This window comes from Diospyros lotus, chromosome 8 (assembly GCF_014633365.1).
Source record: "Diospyros lotus cultivar Yz01 chromosome 8, ASM1463336v1, whole genome shotgun sequence".
Taxonomy (NCBI): domain Eukaryota; kingdom Viridiplantae; phylum Streptophyta; class Magnoliopsida; order Ericales; family Ebenaceae; genus Diospyros; species Diospyros lotus.
Genome location: NC_068345.1, coordinates 10042393 through 10059198, shown reverse-complemented (window position 1 = coordinate 10059198; position 16806 = coordinate 10042393). Strand labels below are relative to the sequence as shown.

General features: G+C 39.6%; 1 protein-coding gene across 1 annotated transcript in view; it reads right to left on the bottom strand.

Moving 5' to 3' along the window:
* Positions 1-537: 537 nt before the first annotated feature.
* The window catches only part of LOC127808142 (probable magnesium transporter NIPA6), a 42274-nt gene continuing 26005 nt past the window's right edge, over positions 538-16806 (bottom strand). Inside the window, exon 9 of the mRNA XM_052346540.1 lies at positions 538-1105. Coding sequence (XP_052202500.1) covers positions 978-1105 — 128 coding nt within the window. The 3' untranslated portion in view covers positions 538-977. The remainder of the gene's footprint in view (positions 1106-16806) is intronic.

The window sequence follows — 16806 nt, the reverse complement described above, 5'->3', positions numbered from 1 at the left end:
GTCCTCTATGGTCAGCTGATCTTAGCAATTCAATGGCGGAGGAGCTAAGACCCACACCCAACAAGGGCAATTTTTAATATAAATTATGGTGCAAAAAAATACTCACTTGCTGAAGCCAAGTCTAAATTAATGGCAAAAATGCTATAACTGCTACAAATGGTCTGGAGCAAGTGCTAGGTCGACTAGGCAGATGGTCTGGAGCCAGTGCTATAACTGCTATAAATGGTTGGTTGGTTGGTTGGTGACACTGACACCTAAAATTGCCTGGCGTGTGTGGTCTCTCATCCAACGTGGCAAAAATGCTATGCTACTCGTACACACGCATAAAATACCATCCCCACGCTACCCTTTTGCGGCCATTTATTCACATTGCATTTGCAGGAAACATTATGCGGAATACAATAAAAAAAAAAAAAGGAAGTTTATTTAAAGAAAGCGAAGGCCGCCCGCAATGGAAATCACCTTTCACAGAACAAGGCTGGTGATGGAAAGCACATTAAGCGAGAGAGAGGGATGTTTGCTGGTTGAATGGTAATCTAATTTAAAATAGCACAATGCTATTGCTCTTCACTGAAAAGCAAAAGGGGTCTGATAATTCTTACAGTCCTCATGCCGCCTGGTTTGTACAAATAATACAGATGAACCTATATGGCATGCAGTGATGCAAAACCATAAAGAATAAGTTAAAGACATTTACACTACTAGTACATTAAACCAACCCACCAAAAAATAAAAATAATAAAAAAGAAAGAAAAAAAGCAGCAAAATACTAGAACTCCAAAAAGATTACCATTAAAAAAATTGGCACGCGAAATCAACAGTGACCCTCAACCTGCTAAAGTGATGAACTGAAGTGGATCTGCAAACTTGAAGCACCAATCCCCCAATCACTTTTTTGAGTACTTCATGTGTTGCTCCTAGGCACCAGCTTCCACAGCCTGCATTAGGCTTTTGAGAAGAACTGATGCATCTTTGTGTTACTTGAAATGATCTTGACGAATTATTCCAATATATTCAGGGTGCAACTCATCGTCGTCTTTATGCTTCCATATCTCACCATTGGCATGGATAATCCAGGATATTTGAGGAGAAAGTGACGAATACTCTGCAAGTTACAAATAATGATCAGGTTTCTCAACTATATTAGCTCTAAATTATTAATTACCAAATAAAGTCTACCAAAGTTTTTCCACACACAGTGCAATATAAAGTCTTGAAGCAAAACAGGAAACCATACTGGTATGCAAGAATGGGATTTACTAGTGGCATGGCCTAATATCCACCAGTGATGACACTATAACCAAACACCTGAAGAATCTGAGGCAGAGTGAATCTTTCAGATGGGGGCATGCCTCCTGCCTGGCAACCCCCATCTGCTACCACAACCACCCACCTACAAAGGCACCCACATGAAAAGAGGGACAAGAACCTAAAGTGAATTAAGAATTTTCTCAACTACTTAGATCAGTTGATGGATCATTTGGATCCAGCCACTTCACTGATGTCTATAAATTTTGGTGGAGCAACATACTAATGATTTCCCTGAGTGTGGACAGTGTCGTCACTTTTTTGGTTGGAGCACTTGTCTTTGTTAAATATCTATTTCTCCCCTCTTATCTTAGTAAGTAGTACCTCTATCATCTAGTCAGTTCATTCATCTCTCGCCCTACCTCTCCTAGCAAAACACATTTCAACTACACATTCATCTTGGGGCAACCCTATCTCAACTACTTACATTTAGCTACTACTTTCTAAGTTCTGAGAATTTATAATTTATGAAATTACAAGAGTTAAAGGGGGTAGGTGCAAATCCACTTTGTCCTCCCTTAAAACATTGGGAACTCCAGGATATTTTTTTTCAAAGCAGTAAGGTGTTCCATGTGTAAACAACTCATGTCTCACACGTAAATAAGCAATGCACACTTCAGTATCTATACTTGACATGCTTAGCTAAAGGTCAGATACCATTGATCTTCGGTAGCAATGCCATTTCTGTTTTGAAATGAATTTGTTTATATTATTAACCTCCAAATATTTCAAGAATCCTACATCTGCAAAGTATTCAAGGCAATCATTGATCCTATAACCTTCACACACAGTATAGTATCTGAAGGGTCACCTTAATGAAAATGATGATTATTAAATGATTGCGGAAATGGAAGAGTAAACTAAAATCATCACAGGAAAGGAAGAGAACCAAAACTTGATTCAACATACAGATCTACTTCTTCCTCTCCTTGCGTTTCTTTTTTTTATTATTATTATATGTAAAAGGTGAAGAAAAGAGTGTAGCATTTAAGGATAAGGTAAAACTGTTAGGACACTGACAATCGAAGGAACTACAAGCTGAAAATTAACAAAATGAAAAGAAAAGAAAGTGGACTTTCGAGAGGTCCACGCTCTCCCTCTATATTCACCAGAAACTCCTGCCTTTTACTCTATTTGCTTCTCTATTTAAAGGAATCTATTGCCCTCACATGCCTCCCCCTCTTTGCTCTTCCCATTCTACCCCTTAACTGAATTTGTTGACTGCACATGCACCACTTGCCTTCTCCATTTCAATATCTCTATTCTGCCCTTATTTCTTAGGTCTTTGGTAGGGAAATATTCTGGGCGCCTATCAATACTCCCCCCATGGAACTCACCTTGTCCCCAAGGTGAAGAACATGGAACTGTTGTAGGGTTCACAGGTGGTCCAGGACCAACTTGGGCTTGGAGTATGTGAATTTTCTCTTCAATTCATTGGACTGTCTCCATGATTTGCGTTAGACCCAATGGCTATAACACCCTAACCTCTGCCCTAATTTATGGCTGCAACCCGTTAACAAAGAGGCCCTCCAGTATGGCCTCTGAAGCTTCGTCCACCGGAGCCGCCAAAGTCTCAAAGAAGAGGCGGTATTCCCGCATGGATTCATCCTGCCTGAGGGCCAAGAGCCTCTCCTCCATTGATCCCTCCTGCGAAGACCAGAATCGTCTACATAGATGGATCTTCAACTCTTCCCAACTCCTGACTCTATGTCGCCTTTGTTCCCATTGAAACCAGGCGAGTGCAGGCCCATCGAAACAGAGAGCTGCTGTATCCATCTTCTCAGCCTCCATCAACCCATTCACCGAGAAGTATCTCTCGGCCCTGAAAATCCACCCATCAGGATAGCCCCCTTCGAAGATCGGCATCTCTAGTTGCCGACTTCTACCATCTTACCTCCTAAAAGCTTCGTGCTCCGTTCCGACCTCACGTCTATGATCGTCCTGTGCTGGTGAACCTCCCAAAGCAAAGGATGAGTCCGCTGGTACGTCCTCCTTGCCCCGTTTCCCTTTTCGTCCCCTCTCCCGCTCTCCCCACTTCTCCGCCAGCAGGTTAAATTGCTCCAGCACCGTTGCTAAACTCTTTTCTATTCCTTGCATCCTCTGGAACTCGTTCTTTAGCGAGTCCATTCCCGCTTGCAGAACATCCATCCTCCCTTCCATTTGTTGCTGGTAAGTTTCCAACCTCCGCTCTAGCTCGCCCACCCTCTTCGATACCCCCATGGATCACACTCTGATACCAAATGTTAGGACATTGATAATCGAAGGAACTACAAGCTGAAAATTAACAAAATGAAAAGAAAAGAAAGTGGACTTTCGAGAGGTCCACGCTCTCCCTCTATATTCACCAGAAAATTCCCTGCCTTTTACTCTATTTGCTTCTCTATTTAAAGGAATCTATTGCCCTCACATGCCTCCCCCTCTTTGCTCTTCCCATTCTACCCCTTAATTGAATTTGTTGGCTGCACATGCACCACTTGCCTACTCCATTTCAATATCTTTATTCTGCCCTTATTTCTTAGGTCTTTGGTAGGGAAATATTATGGGTACCTGTCAAAAACCTAAGAAGGATTTGAAATTGTGTACAAAATTGGGAAAAGAAATAGATGATATATGTCAAATTTAAATATAAATACATATATATGGATACAGGAAAATAACAAAAAAAATTAAAAGATGAACCTAGTGCATTAAGGCTCCCACATGGCAGACTCTTGGGAAGGTCAATTGTACGCAGACTCTTAAATAAAAAGGCTATTTCATGACTTACAACCTGTGACCACTAGGTCACGATGGAGCAACCTTACTGTTGCCCAAGGCTCACCTTTGGATACAGGAAAAATTTTGATTAATAGTATTCATACACATAATAATCATAAAGCACTGAAAACATTGAAACAGTATCACTAATCTAATATGAAATATTATCCAATCCATAATAATAACTCATTCAAAAATATTGATAAATACAACTAATCTAACAAAGAAACCATTAAATCTTAAGTATAGAGCATTATCATCAACAACGCCTTATACTAACCAAGTGTCAGGTTCCTAGACCTGACCTAGTCTTCAGGTATTTAGGAAGAAATCAAGAAAGAGAGAGAGAGAGAGAGAGAGAGGGAGAGAGAGGGAGAACAGAAATAATGGAGAGAAAGAGGAAGAGAGAAGTTTTTTGAGAGAGAATTCTATTATTTCACAACCAATTCCCATCCTCCAAGTAGTAGCCTATTTGTAGGCCTTCTAGCTTACAGTTGTAACTGTAACTGAAAGGTACAAGTCGTAATAGCAGCAAAAATATTACAGCAAGGTACAATGTAGTAATTGCAATAAGCTGTAATTACTGTTATAACCCTAGGGTCGTGGCATTCCCCCTCTTTAAAATATTTCTTGTCCCAAAGAAATCACAATAGCTAGGCCGCCCTTGGAAATTGCTTAAGTCCGTCTGACAATCCCCAAGTGGTGTGGTCTGGATGCAAATGAGACCACCGCACCAAAACTTGGGTAATGGGAGTGTATTCTGATAAATCAACCGTTTCTCCAGGACGACTAAGGGCTCCATTTCCATCGCAAGATCTTCATCTGTTGGAGGAAGATTAGTGCTGGCGGCTTCATTAGGTCCCACTGATGTTTTTAGCAAGGATATGTGGAAAACAGGATGGATATTCACATCAGCTGGCAGCTGCAAATGATAGGCCACCTCCCCAACCTTGGCCACAGCTAGAAAAGGCCCATAGTATTTAGGACTCAATTTAGAGGCAGGGGAATGAGAAAATTAATGCTGCTGAAAACGTTTCACCCTCAGGTAAACCATATCACCCACATCAAATACTCTTTCGCTTCTCCTTCTGTCAGCACACTGCTTCATACGATTTTGGGATGTGGCCAACTCCTCCTCAATCAGTGTCAACGTGTCCTGCCGTTGCTGCAGGTATTGATCAACCATAGCCACTGAATTAGGGTAATTCATCACAATAGGTAAAAAAGCGGGTTTGTACCCAAATAGAGCCTCAAAAGGGTCCTTTTTAAGGAACTATGATAGCTGGAATTGTACCACCATTGAGCTAAGGATAATCACTTATTCCAGCTTTTTAGATTTGAAAAACATAATGTACTGTAAATAGACTTCCAAGCACAGATTTACCCTCTCCGTTTGTTCATCAATCTCTGGATGGTAGATTGTGGACATGTGTAATCCAACCCCCACACTTTTTAACAGTTCTTGCCAAAAAACACTATTAAAGATCTTATCCTTGTTAGATACTGTAGATTGCGGAACCCCATGTAATTCGACAACAAAGTCCAAAAATATTCAAGCAACCTCTTGGATTGTGAAAGGGTGAGTCAAGCTCAAAAAATGAGCAAACTTTGTAAGCCTGTTGACCACCACCAAAATAACATCTCTACCTTCTGACTTGGACAATCCCTCTGAAAAATCCATACAGATTCCCACCCAAGCCTGCTCAGGTATATCCAATAGCTGCAGTAAACTGGGGTAGGTGACCTGCTCATGTTTGCCACGCTGATAAACTGCACGTGACAACACAAAAGCGGTCACATCCTTCTTAAGGCTGGGCCAAAATAATAGTTGCCTCACCTTGTGGTAGGTTGCTCTTAGGCCTGAATGTCCCCCCAAAGGAGAGTTGTGTAAGGACTGCAAGATCTGGTCCTTTATTTGGCTCATTATTCCCAACCACCAATCTACCCTTAAACCTGATTAAGCCAGTAGATAGTGTATAACTAGGTTTACTAGCTGGTTGAATTGCTACTTGAGCCAAGAGATTCTTCACCCAACCAGTCATTTCATAGCTCGTAGATATATCTTTCACCCAATCTGGTACAACTGCAGTAATGGCCTAACAATTTCTTGTTTCTTCTGTCCTAGAGAGAGTATCAGCCATCACATTCTCCTTTCCCTTCCAATACTGAATTATGTAGTCCAAGCCTAGCAGTTTAGACTTTCCCTTATTCTATAACTGTGTGTAGCCTCTGTTGTAACAAGAACTTGAGGCTTTCATGTTTAGTTTCGATGATAAATTGATTTCCCTCTAAGTAGTGCCTCAATTTATCCACACCTACCAACACTGCAATTAACTCACTGTCATAAACACTGAGTCCCAAGTGCTTCGAGGCCAGAGCTTGACTAATATAGGCTAGTGGTCTCCCCTCTTGCATCAATATGGCTCCCACTCCTGTATCACAAGCATCAGTCCCTAGTACAAATGGCTTAGCAAAATTAGGTAAAGCCAAGATGGAAGCTTGAGTCGTAGCTCTTTTCAATGATAGGAAAGTAGCCTCTACCCTAGGATTCCAATGAAAATTGTCCTCCTTGAGCAATTCAATCAAAGGTTTGCTTATCACCCCATAATTTTGTATGAATTGTCTATAATACCCTGTCAACCCCAAGTAGGTGGGCTAAGTGCTGGTCAAAGGTGGGGTTATATATGAGGATATCATCAAAAAATACAAGTACAAATTTCCTCAAATATGGGCTGAAAATTTGATTCATTAGAGCTTGGAAGGTAACAGGGGCATTAGTTCATCCAAAGGGCATAACTGTGAATTCATAAAAGCCTTGATGAGTTCTAAAAGTAATCTTTGGTATATCAACGGCCTCATCCGAATTTGATGATACCATGTCCTAAGGTCCAGTTTAGAAAAAAAATAGTGGCTTCTGGTCAACTCATTAAGAAGCTCTTCAATGATAGGGATAGGGAATTTGTTTTTAATGGTAAGGGCGTTGAGTTGGCGAAAGTTAACACAAAATCACCTGGTATTTTTTCTTAACAAAAAGGACAAAGGATGCAAATGGGTGTCAGAGTGTCTTGTGGGCACTAGAAGTGACGTTGCGGTGGATGATCAGTACTAAGATGTTGTTGATTGGACCAGTGTAAAATCGTGGCCATGTGTGATTGGCAGTGGGAAAACGTTGCCGTGTGTGATCGGCGTAAAATCGTGGTAGACTGATCAGTGACACAATGTTAGTGAGAGTTTATTCGATCGATGGGAAAATGGGAAGTAGACTGCAAAGCGATGCTTCGAAGCAGTGGAAATCCCATCCGGAGATGGACATCGTTGCAGTAAGCATGACCAGCAGCCAGTGGTGCAATTTTGCTGGAGGCCGAAACGGTATGTAGTTGGTCAATGTCCTCGAGAGTCGGAGGATCAAAAGCCTAAAAGCGAAGCCTTGAGGTAGGTGTAACCCAAGATAAATGTGAGGAATGGATAGGCTATGAGATTCTCGAGCACGAGAATTTGCCATGTAGCCGAGAATGTGATTATCTTAGGCAGGAGATTATGATAAAGTGAATTTCGAGGACGAAATTCTTTTAAGGGGGGGTAGAATGTAACACCCAGTAATCCTAGTGTTAAGAATGAGAAAGGAAGTAAGAAAACTTCCAAAAATGCCCTTGAGAAGGTGTTAGATCCTTGAGAATATTGGTGCCCTATGAGAGGGGCATTTTGGTAATTTGGATAGTGAAGTCAAATAAAAGAGTATTTTGGTGAATTGAAAATAATTCCTATGTGGAATTAGGTGAGTAAGTGAATTAAATCCCAATTTTGTATTTATGTGGAGATATGGGATTAATAATTCATAAAAGGGTATTTTGGTAATTTGGAGCAAATTCCATAAAGGAATTTAATTATGGAAAATGGGAAAAATGGTGGATATTCAATTATGTGGTAAAGTAAATAATTTTTCCTATATTGGAGAATAAATGTGGTGATGCCACATGGATGGATGAGATTATAACTTGGAAGCCAAGGTTAGTGTCTTAGAATGACACATGGCTTAATGTGGTCCAAGTTAAATGAGAGATTAAATTAAATGCAAAAGAAATGCTAATTAGTCTTTTAAGCATTTAATGTTGAGCATGATTATGGTAAATTAAATAAATCCAAATGAAATGGGAAATTAGTCACCCATTAATGTTTGAAAATTGTGGGATTTATTTAAAGGAAAAAGAAATGTTTTATGTCTCTCAAAGTAGTCTCTCATGTGATGGGGTGAAAATAGTCCCATTAATTTAAATAGGAAAGAAATGAAAAATTGGAGGGATGAGATTTATTCTTGGAATTGGAAAATGATCTAAGGGCCACCATTTAGTCTTGAAGGTTGGCAAGGATTGCCAACATATTAATGAGTTAATTTAAAGACTAATTTTGGATAGCTAAGATTAATTCTTGGATAGGCACATGGATTGTGCTTCCTATTAAAGGTAGAGATTAAGTCTTGTAAAGGAAAAAGTAATCCAATGGTTGAGATTTAAAGAGAGAAAATGGCATGGATTGTGTTTCTTCCAAGAGAGATGTATTTAATCTAAAGAGATGGATGGTTGGGATTTTCTCTCAAAAAGCAAATGGAAATCAAAGGCTAAGATGAAGTCTTGAAATTGAGATTTCAAGACAAGAGAAGTATAAAAGGGAAAAGTAAGCCTTTGTCTCAATTTTTGCCATTTGAAATAAAGAAGGAAAGTAAGAGAAAGGGAGAAGCTTTCCAATGAGAGGAAAGAAGAAGAAAAGGGAAAGAAAAGAAAAGAAAGAAGATGAAGGTAAGGGTTCTTCCTTAGTTTAGTAATCTTTTTATTTCTCTTGAATGGTAGCTTAGTTTCTTTATATTTTGTTTCAAGGAATCTCTTTAGGAGAAGTATTGGAAGGAAGCTAGTGAGAGTTTGAAGCTTCAAAGTATGGAAAAAGGTAAGGGATGGCCCCATGGGAGGGTGGCCTTGCAATGTGTAGTAAGTATGGTTCATAAATGTATATGTTGCATTTGGCATGTTCTTTTATGTTCATGAGACTTATGGCCATAGGTTAGTTTAGGAACATGGTTGAAATGGTGGGTTGATGCCTCTAACTTTGGTGGGTTGTGAGGGAAAAGAGACCTAGCCACACTTGCATCCATTTGGCATCATATAATCTTGTTATGTTCATATTTATTTTGCATTGCACCCTTATTGAGCTTAATAGCTCATGAGGTTTTTACCCTCACATATAGGTTGTGAAAGCATGGTAAAGTAAAGACAATGGTGGAATGGCATGTGGAAGCATGGAAAGAAGATCCAAGAATAGTGTATAGCATATGAAAGGCCTATGTTGTTGTGTTTAGATCATATCTTGTAATTTATTTGGTTGGAAATGGCTTGTTAAAGCCTAAGATCGTGTGTGTATTTTATATTTGGGGAATGTTTAACCTTATTGTGAAAATGAGATTGTGGCTTATGGCATGTTGAACCCTAAGTTTTGATGAAAGCCTTATTTTTGGTGTGTTGTGGGAAGCACCAAAGTAATTAAATCAAATGATTTTTGTTGTGAAATGAGGCTTTGGGGATGTGAAAAGTGGATGTTTTGATGCATGTATGAGGTGTACATATTTCTGGAAAATATGGGTTTAAAAGCCCAAAGGGAAAAAAAAAAAAGAAAAGTTGCAGCAGGTGGCAGTAGGGCCGCGCGCGAGCGCGGGGGAACGCGAGCGTGCGGCATACGCGGCCAGCGCACCGCGGGGCCCGAGCGCGCCAACAGGCCCCGCCGGCTAATTTTTTTCAAAAAATTGAAATTATATGAGATTTTTGGGGCAACTATTAATTGATTTTGGGCCCCAGAAGAATTTTCAAATTAAAGGGTTTTTTGGACATTTTGGAGAATAATGCCAAAATTTTAGAAAATTAAAAATTTTGAGTTTTCCTCCAAAAATTGGTAATCAATCAATGGATTGATTGAAATGGTGATTTTTTTTATGGAGCCCGGTAAAATTTTTGGATGGAAAAAAAAAAAGAATTAAATATAAGTAAGAAAATGGCGATTGGACACCTTAATGAGATTTCTTTTTAGCTAAGTGCGGTGTGGTTAAGCCCAATTCTGCCAGTGAATCCTGAGATTGAGGGAAGGGAAGGACGAGCCTATTTCCCACTTAGAGCGTTTCGTCTTGAAACATGGTCCGCCCTTCACCAAAGGCCGGGTAGGTGGACAATTCGGGTAATTGTTCACAAGTGACACCCGTAAGTGGGAACGAGGCGTCACACTAGTGGACAAATGTTATTATCGTTTTGATCGAAATTTTACTCGAGTAAACAGTCAAAGCACTAGTAGATCTACAGGAGGTTATAATACTGGAAATTAATTAGATTCAAGTGCTTATATGGCTACCTTTAGTGATTCTAATGGAGCCTACCCTAATGATAATGGATCAGTGACAGGCTCACCGTATCATAGTACTCCTGAGCAATTTGCTACTCAACAACCTTCTCTTTTTGATCCAGCCTAGTTTGTGGATTTAGGAGCCACAAATCACATCACTTCGAGCCTTAACAATCTGTCCCTACATTCACCTTATCATGGTGGGGACAAAGTTCCCATAGGCAATGGTAAGCAATTGCCTATTACTCATGTTGGTACGGGTATGTTAAATACCACTTCAAATTCTTTTCTTTGTATGCCTAATATCCTTCATGTTCCTAGCATACATAAAAATCTTCTTAGTGTTTCTCAACTTACTAGAGATCATAATGTGGTGGTTGAATTTCATTCTAACGTCTGTTTGATTAAGGACAAAAGATCCGAGGAAGTTCTTCTATGGGGACACCTTAAGGATGGCCTATATCGGCTAGTTCTAGCATCTTGTTCCACAGCAACAAGCACTCAAGCCCAATCCCAAGAGCTATTTTATGTTAATTCAGCTAGTACTTCTTTCAATTCATGTAATGATGAAAAAGAATGCAAAAGATAGTCTTCATTTGTTCATGAACTGTGAAATGATGTAAATGCGGCTCAAAGTACTAGTATTTGCCAACATTGGCATAATAAATTGGGCCATCCTTCTTTGAATGTACTTCAAAATGTATTGAATAAAATTGGAATTTCTTGTTCATCTTCCAATTTATTTTTCTATGACTTGCAAGATTGGTAAATTGCATCAAATTCCATTTGTTACAAATGAGATTACTAATGTTCATCCATTATAGCTCGTATATTCTGATCTATGGGGACCAACTCCAATGTTGCCTATGGAAGGGTTTCGATACTATGTCATTTTTGTAAATGCTTACACTAGATATACTTGATTATATCCTTTAAAACTCAAATCAGATCTCTTATCAGTGTTCATTACATTTCATAAACTTGCTGAAAACCAATTTCAAACCAAACTTCAATCCTTACAAACTGATAATGGGGGAGAATACCATGCCTGTTTACCCTACCTACAAAACAATGGCATTCAGTCTAGATTTACTTGTCCTCACACTCATCAACAAAATGGAGCTGTTGAGAGAAAATATAGGCATATAGTTGAAATGGGGTTGACCTTATTAGCACATGCTAAATGTCTTTAAAATTCTAGGTAGAAGCCTTTCTAACTGTTGTTCATGTGATTAATCTCCTACCTTCCTCATCTATCAAATTTCAAACCCCATTTGAACTGTTATATCGAAAGCCTCTCAACTATCATTTCCTTAAACCTTTTGGTTGTGCTTGTTTTCCTTTTCTTTGACCTTACAACAAACACAAATTTGAGTTTCATTCAACCAAGTGTATCTTTATTGGATATAATTCCACTCAAGCTGGCTACAAATGTTTACATCCGTCTAGTCGTGTATATACCACCCAGCATGTTTAGTTTGATGTTTGGGATTTTCCTTACTCCACTATATTTTCTTCATCTAATGTGACTGCTAACTTACCTCAAAATTCAAAGCCTAGCAGTTCGTCTACATAATTTCTTCATCCTATTGTTTCTTCATCTTCTTCTTGTAAGTGTCCCTTAGTAGCTCGTTCCCCTAGTCCATTTATGGGTACCACAAACAATTTTAACTCTACTACCACCACATCATCTTGTTCATCTTCTACTTAGTCTCCTACACCTCCTACCTCAAAGGTTCCTAAGTATAAGAATGTTCCAGCCCCTTCTGCTCACCCTATGCTTACCCGTCTTAAAGCCAAACAGCTTGTTAGTTCTTCTCCTCATGCCTTAGTGAGTTCACTTGAACCAACTTTAGTTAGGGAGGCTCTTTTAGACTCACGATGGGTTAAAGCTATGGAAGAAGAATATACTGCTCTACAAAGGAATAATACACTGATGATATGAATCTTACTGGGAATAAGTGGATTTTCCGGGTGAAGTTTAAGCCTAATGGGTCCATTTTAAAGTATAAAGCCAGGTTAGTTGTAAAAGGCTTTCTCCAAAATCTAGGTGTGGATTATGCAGAAACTTTTGGTTAAAGTTCCTACCATTCGAGTTCTATTTTCTTTAGCCGTGTCTTTTGGTTGGGAAATTCAACAAATGCACGTTAACAATGCATTTTTGAATGGTGATTTAGTTGAGACAGTGTATGTGGCTCAACCGGAACGGTTTGTCAACGCTGCCACTCCAAATCATGTTTGTAGATTGAGGAAATCTTTATATGGGTTGAAACAAGCTCCTCGTGCTTGGTGTAATAAGCTAAAAGAAGCTTTACTTAACTGGGGTTTTATTAGATCAATTTCTGATGCTTCGTTGTTCTTAAAGCGGATAGATGATTATGTGTTGTTTGTGTTAGTATATGTGGATGATATACTTCTTACCGGATCTAATTTTGCTGCTCTTAAGGCATGTATTCATGATTTAGACCATCAGTTTGCTTTAAAAACTCTAGGAGCTGTCAATTACTTCCTAGGGTCTGAAGTATATAGAACAAAAATGGCCTTTATCTTACTCAAACTAAATATGTTGTGGATCTGTTAAGAAAAGCTGGGATGGAGGGTTGTAAGCCCTGTGACACTCCCATGATTGTTGGACTTTCTTTAACCAATGAAGAAGAAGAGTTTACTAATCCAGCTGTCTATAAAACAATTATAGGATCTTTACAATATTTGACCTATACAAAACCTAATATTGCTTTTGTTGTTAACAAGTTTAGTAAATTTTCAGCAAATCCTAAGTGTTAACATTGGTTAGCTTGTAAGAGATTGCTTCGATATATAAAGGGGACTACTGATATGGGTTTGTTCTTCTCTTCTACACCTGAAAATCTAACTTTAACAGTGTTTACTGATGCAGACCATGTTGGTTGCAAGGTCACTAGAAGGAGTACTAGTGGTTTTTGTGTTTATCTTGGCAAAAATCTTATTGTTTGTGTTACAAACAAACAGAGATAGCAAAATCTCTAAACACAAACACACCGTCAAAATCCCACACAGATGAACTCACACGAACTGAAAGATTAAACGCAACAAATATTGACAGTATTTGAAACATAAACCAGAGACAAGAGGCACAAGATTTTATAGTGGTTCACCCAAAAATAGGGCTACGTCCACTTGAGCTCCGGTGAGAAGAGCTCACTTTCACTAAATAGATTCAATCTGATTACAGCAAAACGATAACAAAACAACCTTGATTTTCTAAAACAATAAGCCACGAAATCACTTATAGATTAGGAGCTTACCTTACACAAAACAAAATCAGGAAACGCATACAGAAGACCAACTATACAACATTTACAGAGAGAGAACGAGAGAGAGTAAAAGATGAAACCCTAGAAAAATGATCGACCCTCTTCCAGACCCCCTCATAGAAACTCGTCTTCAATGCAATCAGAAAACGACAATCTCGAGGCGAGATATAATTGAAATGAATGGCTCGGATTGCCTCAGCAAAAGCAGCGCCGATGGACTGGATTGAATCGTGCAAAAGGAGCAGCAGCAGGCAAAACGACAAGAGATCAAGAGATATGAGAAATAGGCTTGGCCCAAGCTGGCTGCATCTTGCGACCCTCCAGTGGGCGCCCAAAAAGGGCAGCCCAGGTTGCCACAAGAGGCCCCCCAAACTTGGGCCTCATTTTATGTTTCACAAAATATAACAGTTTGGGGCTCCAAAAAGTAGTCAGTGGTTGCACGTTCAGTAGGAGAAGCTGAGTATAGGGTTGTGTCATGGTCCTAGGGTTTAGCCTAGGACTAGAATGGAAATCGAAAGGATCCGATACAATTAAGGTCGAGAACAGAATGTATAGAGGGGAAATTGAAGAAGAATGAGGGGAGAAATTAGAGAGAATTGAGGGAGAATGGCAGAAGAACAAGAGAGAGAGATTGGAGAGAAATCTTGGGAGAAAATTGAGAATTCAATTATCAAAATCAGCATATGCATTACTCTGTTTACAGCAGCCCTTTTATAAGCATTATCAGCTTCTAGCTAATTGCACAACAGCACCCATGTGCTTCTAACCACTAACTAAAATATTTCCTAACAAACTAATATAAGCCTATTACAATATTACCCCTTTATTATATCCCTATCACAATATTACCCTTCTAATCCTCCTAGGGACATGACAATTTCCCCGCCTTGAAACATGTCTTGTCCCCAAGACATGCCAAACCTTCACAACTTCCATTATGCTTTCTTTTCTTTTTTTTCCCTTTTCTTCCACAGGAGAAATTTTGAAGACATCCTTCATTGCCAATGAAATGATCCCAGGTGACTTTTGTTCTTCATGCATGGTATGAGTCTTCCTACTACTAGTAACACCATAAGCAAACACTGTACCATTAATTCCTTGCATGGCACCACTTACAACTTGCTGGGCTACAACATCAATTCCAGTCTTCAATCCTCCCTTCAACAAGGGTGACAGAAATTCTAATCGGCCAACTGAAGCAACAATGAACAAAGCAGCAGTAGCTTTGTTCTTCCCGGCCAAATTCTCAACAGCAACATGGTGACACCATTTAGGATCAACGAGACTTCCTCCTGCTGGTGTTGTCTTCGCCTTATCATTAGCTAAGGAATTCTCAGCATTATCCAAAACCATAGGTAATGGAACCTTATCATTAGGAACTCCACCACCCATTCCCTTTCTTATAGAATTCTGATCTTGGACACCCTCCAATCTTTCAGTCCCTGCACTAGTCAACAGAGGTAACGAATTGGCCTTGGCTTCCTCAGTCACTTCATCAAATGCTACCCCATTTTCCTCTTGCAGCCTTTCAATAGGTGCATCTAGCAGTCTTATTTTTTCTTCAAACTTCTCAAGCGTTGCTGCATAATTCATTCCCAATTCCAACAATTCCTTGTGGCCTTTTATCATTCCTGTCATCTGATTAACTGCATCAATCATCTCTTGTTTTTTATTCTCATAATTATCATTTGAAACATCCTCATCGAGAACTACTTTTCCCAACAAATCTGATTGTTCATTCGTACCTATTGTCCTAGCCACTGGATTGTTACAACTTCCCTTTAGATAATGCTTTTCACTACCAATATCATTTTCGATATTGCAGTCATCCTTCTTGTCATTGCTGCTCAAATCAGAATACTTCTTTTGTTGCCCACAATCTAAAGTAAGCAGTGAATCGACTTGCCACAATCTTGACTTCTCCTTCAGCTGCTCCACTCCAAGGAATTCCTCTTTGTTAAAACTCCCGTGATAATCATCAAAGTATTATGTCGGGAAGTTGCAATGATACTTCTTAGTCAGTATCATCGCAAACTCCTGTAGCTTCTCGCGGAACATACGCCCAAATTCCTCGCACGTTTCATGAATCCCACTTCTTGTTTCCTTGTCCCCTTGGCTGATCTCCTTCTCAAAATTCTTTCCCTTTGTTTGATGCTTCTGGTCAACTGAAACTGTAGCATTTTTCTACTGCCATTGAGGATATGATTGTCTGACGTGGGCACTGCTTCCCAAAACCTCCTGAGTAAGACATCCCACTAAAAATGCAGCACTATTCCGCTACAATTGAGGCTGCTCTCTTGCTAGAAAATTAACCGCATCAGCCAGCAATAGCCTAAACGGATTAGAATTCACCTGACTAGCTTGCCGACGAAGTCCGCCTCCCGAACTCCAATCCTCAGTGCTATGGCAACCATCTATCACCCTAGGCATCGAATTCACTCTCCGAAAATCAAACCTGATTCCGATACAGGATAATTTGCACGTTACAACAACTTTGATTGGCCTTCAAGAGTTGCCTAGGGCTATCAATTCTCCTGTCACACCTGCAGCAATAATTCCTTATACTTATTGGAATCACCGTCAGACTCGCCTTACCCAACCACTCAATTGCACCCCAAACTGTTAAAACTCAAATGTATTCCTTTCACCCATCGGAGTTCCGCTAGATTGCCGAAATTCAATACTAGAATAGCCCGGGCTGCTCGCCTCCCTGCTGGACTGTAACCTAAGGAATTCCCCGTAATTAAGACCTGATGGTTGTAGTAATTTTATGAATTGGTTTATAAATCCGCAGAATCTGCTTCAGCCTCCCCACTACAAGTAAGAGTCACCGAAATTCACAACTGAGAGTCACAAATCCTTTCTGTTCCACAACCATTATCTTCCCTAATCTACAATTAATTACTGATCAAGAGTCTAGGACTGACAGCAATCCAAGCTGATCGCTGAAATTCACTGCAACGGACCACTACGGATCAACTATCACTCAAGATTTGCTCCACTTTGGATTAGCGAAAGTGGCTGATCTGTCCTTGAATTCTGCTGCCAAGATAGTCCAAATTTGCCGAAATTC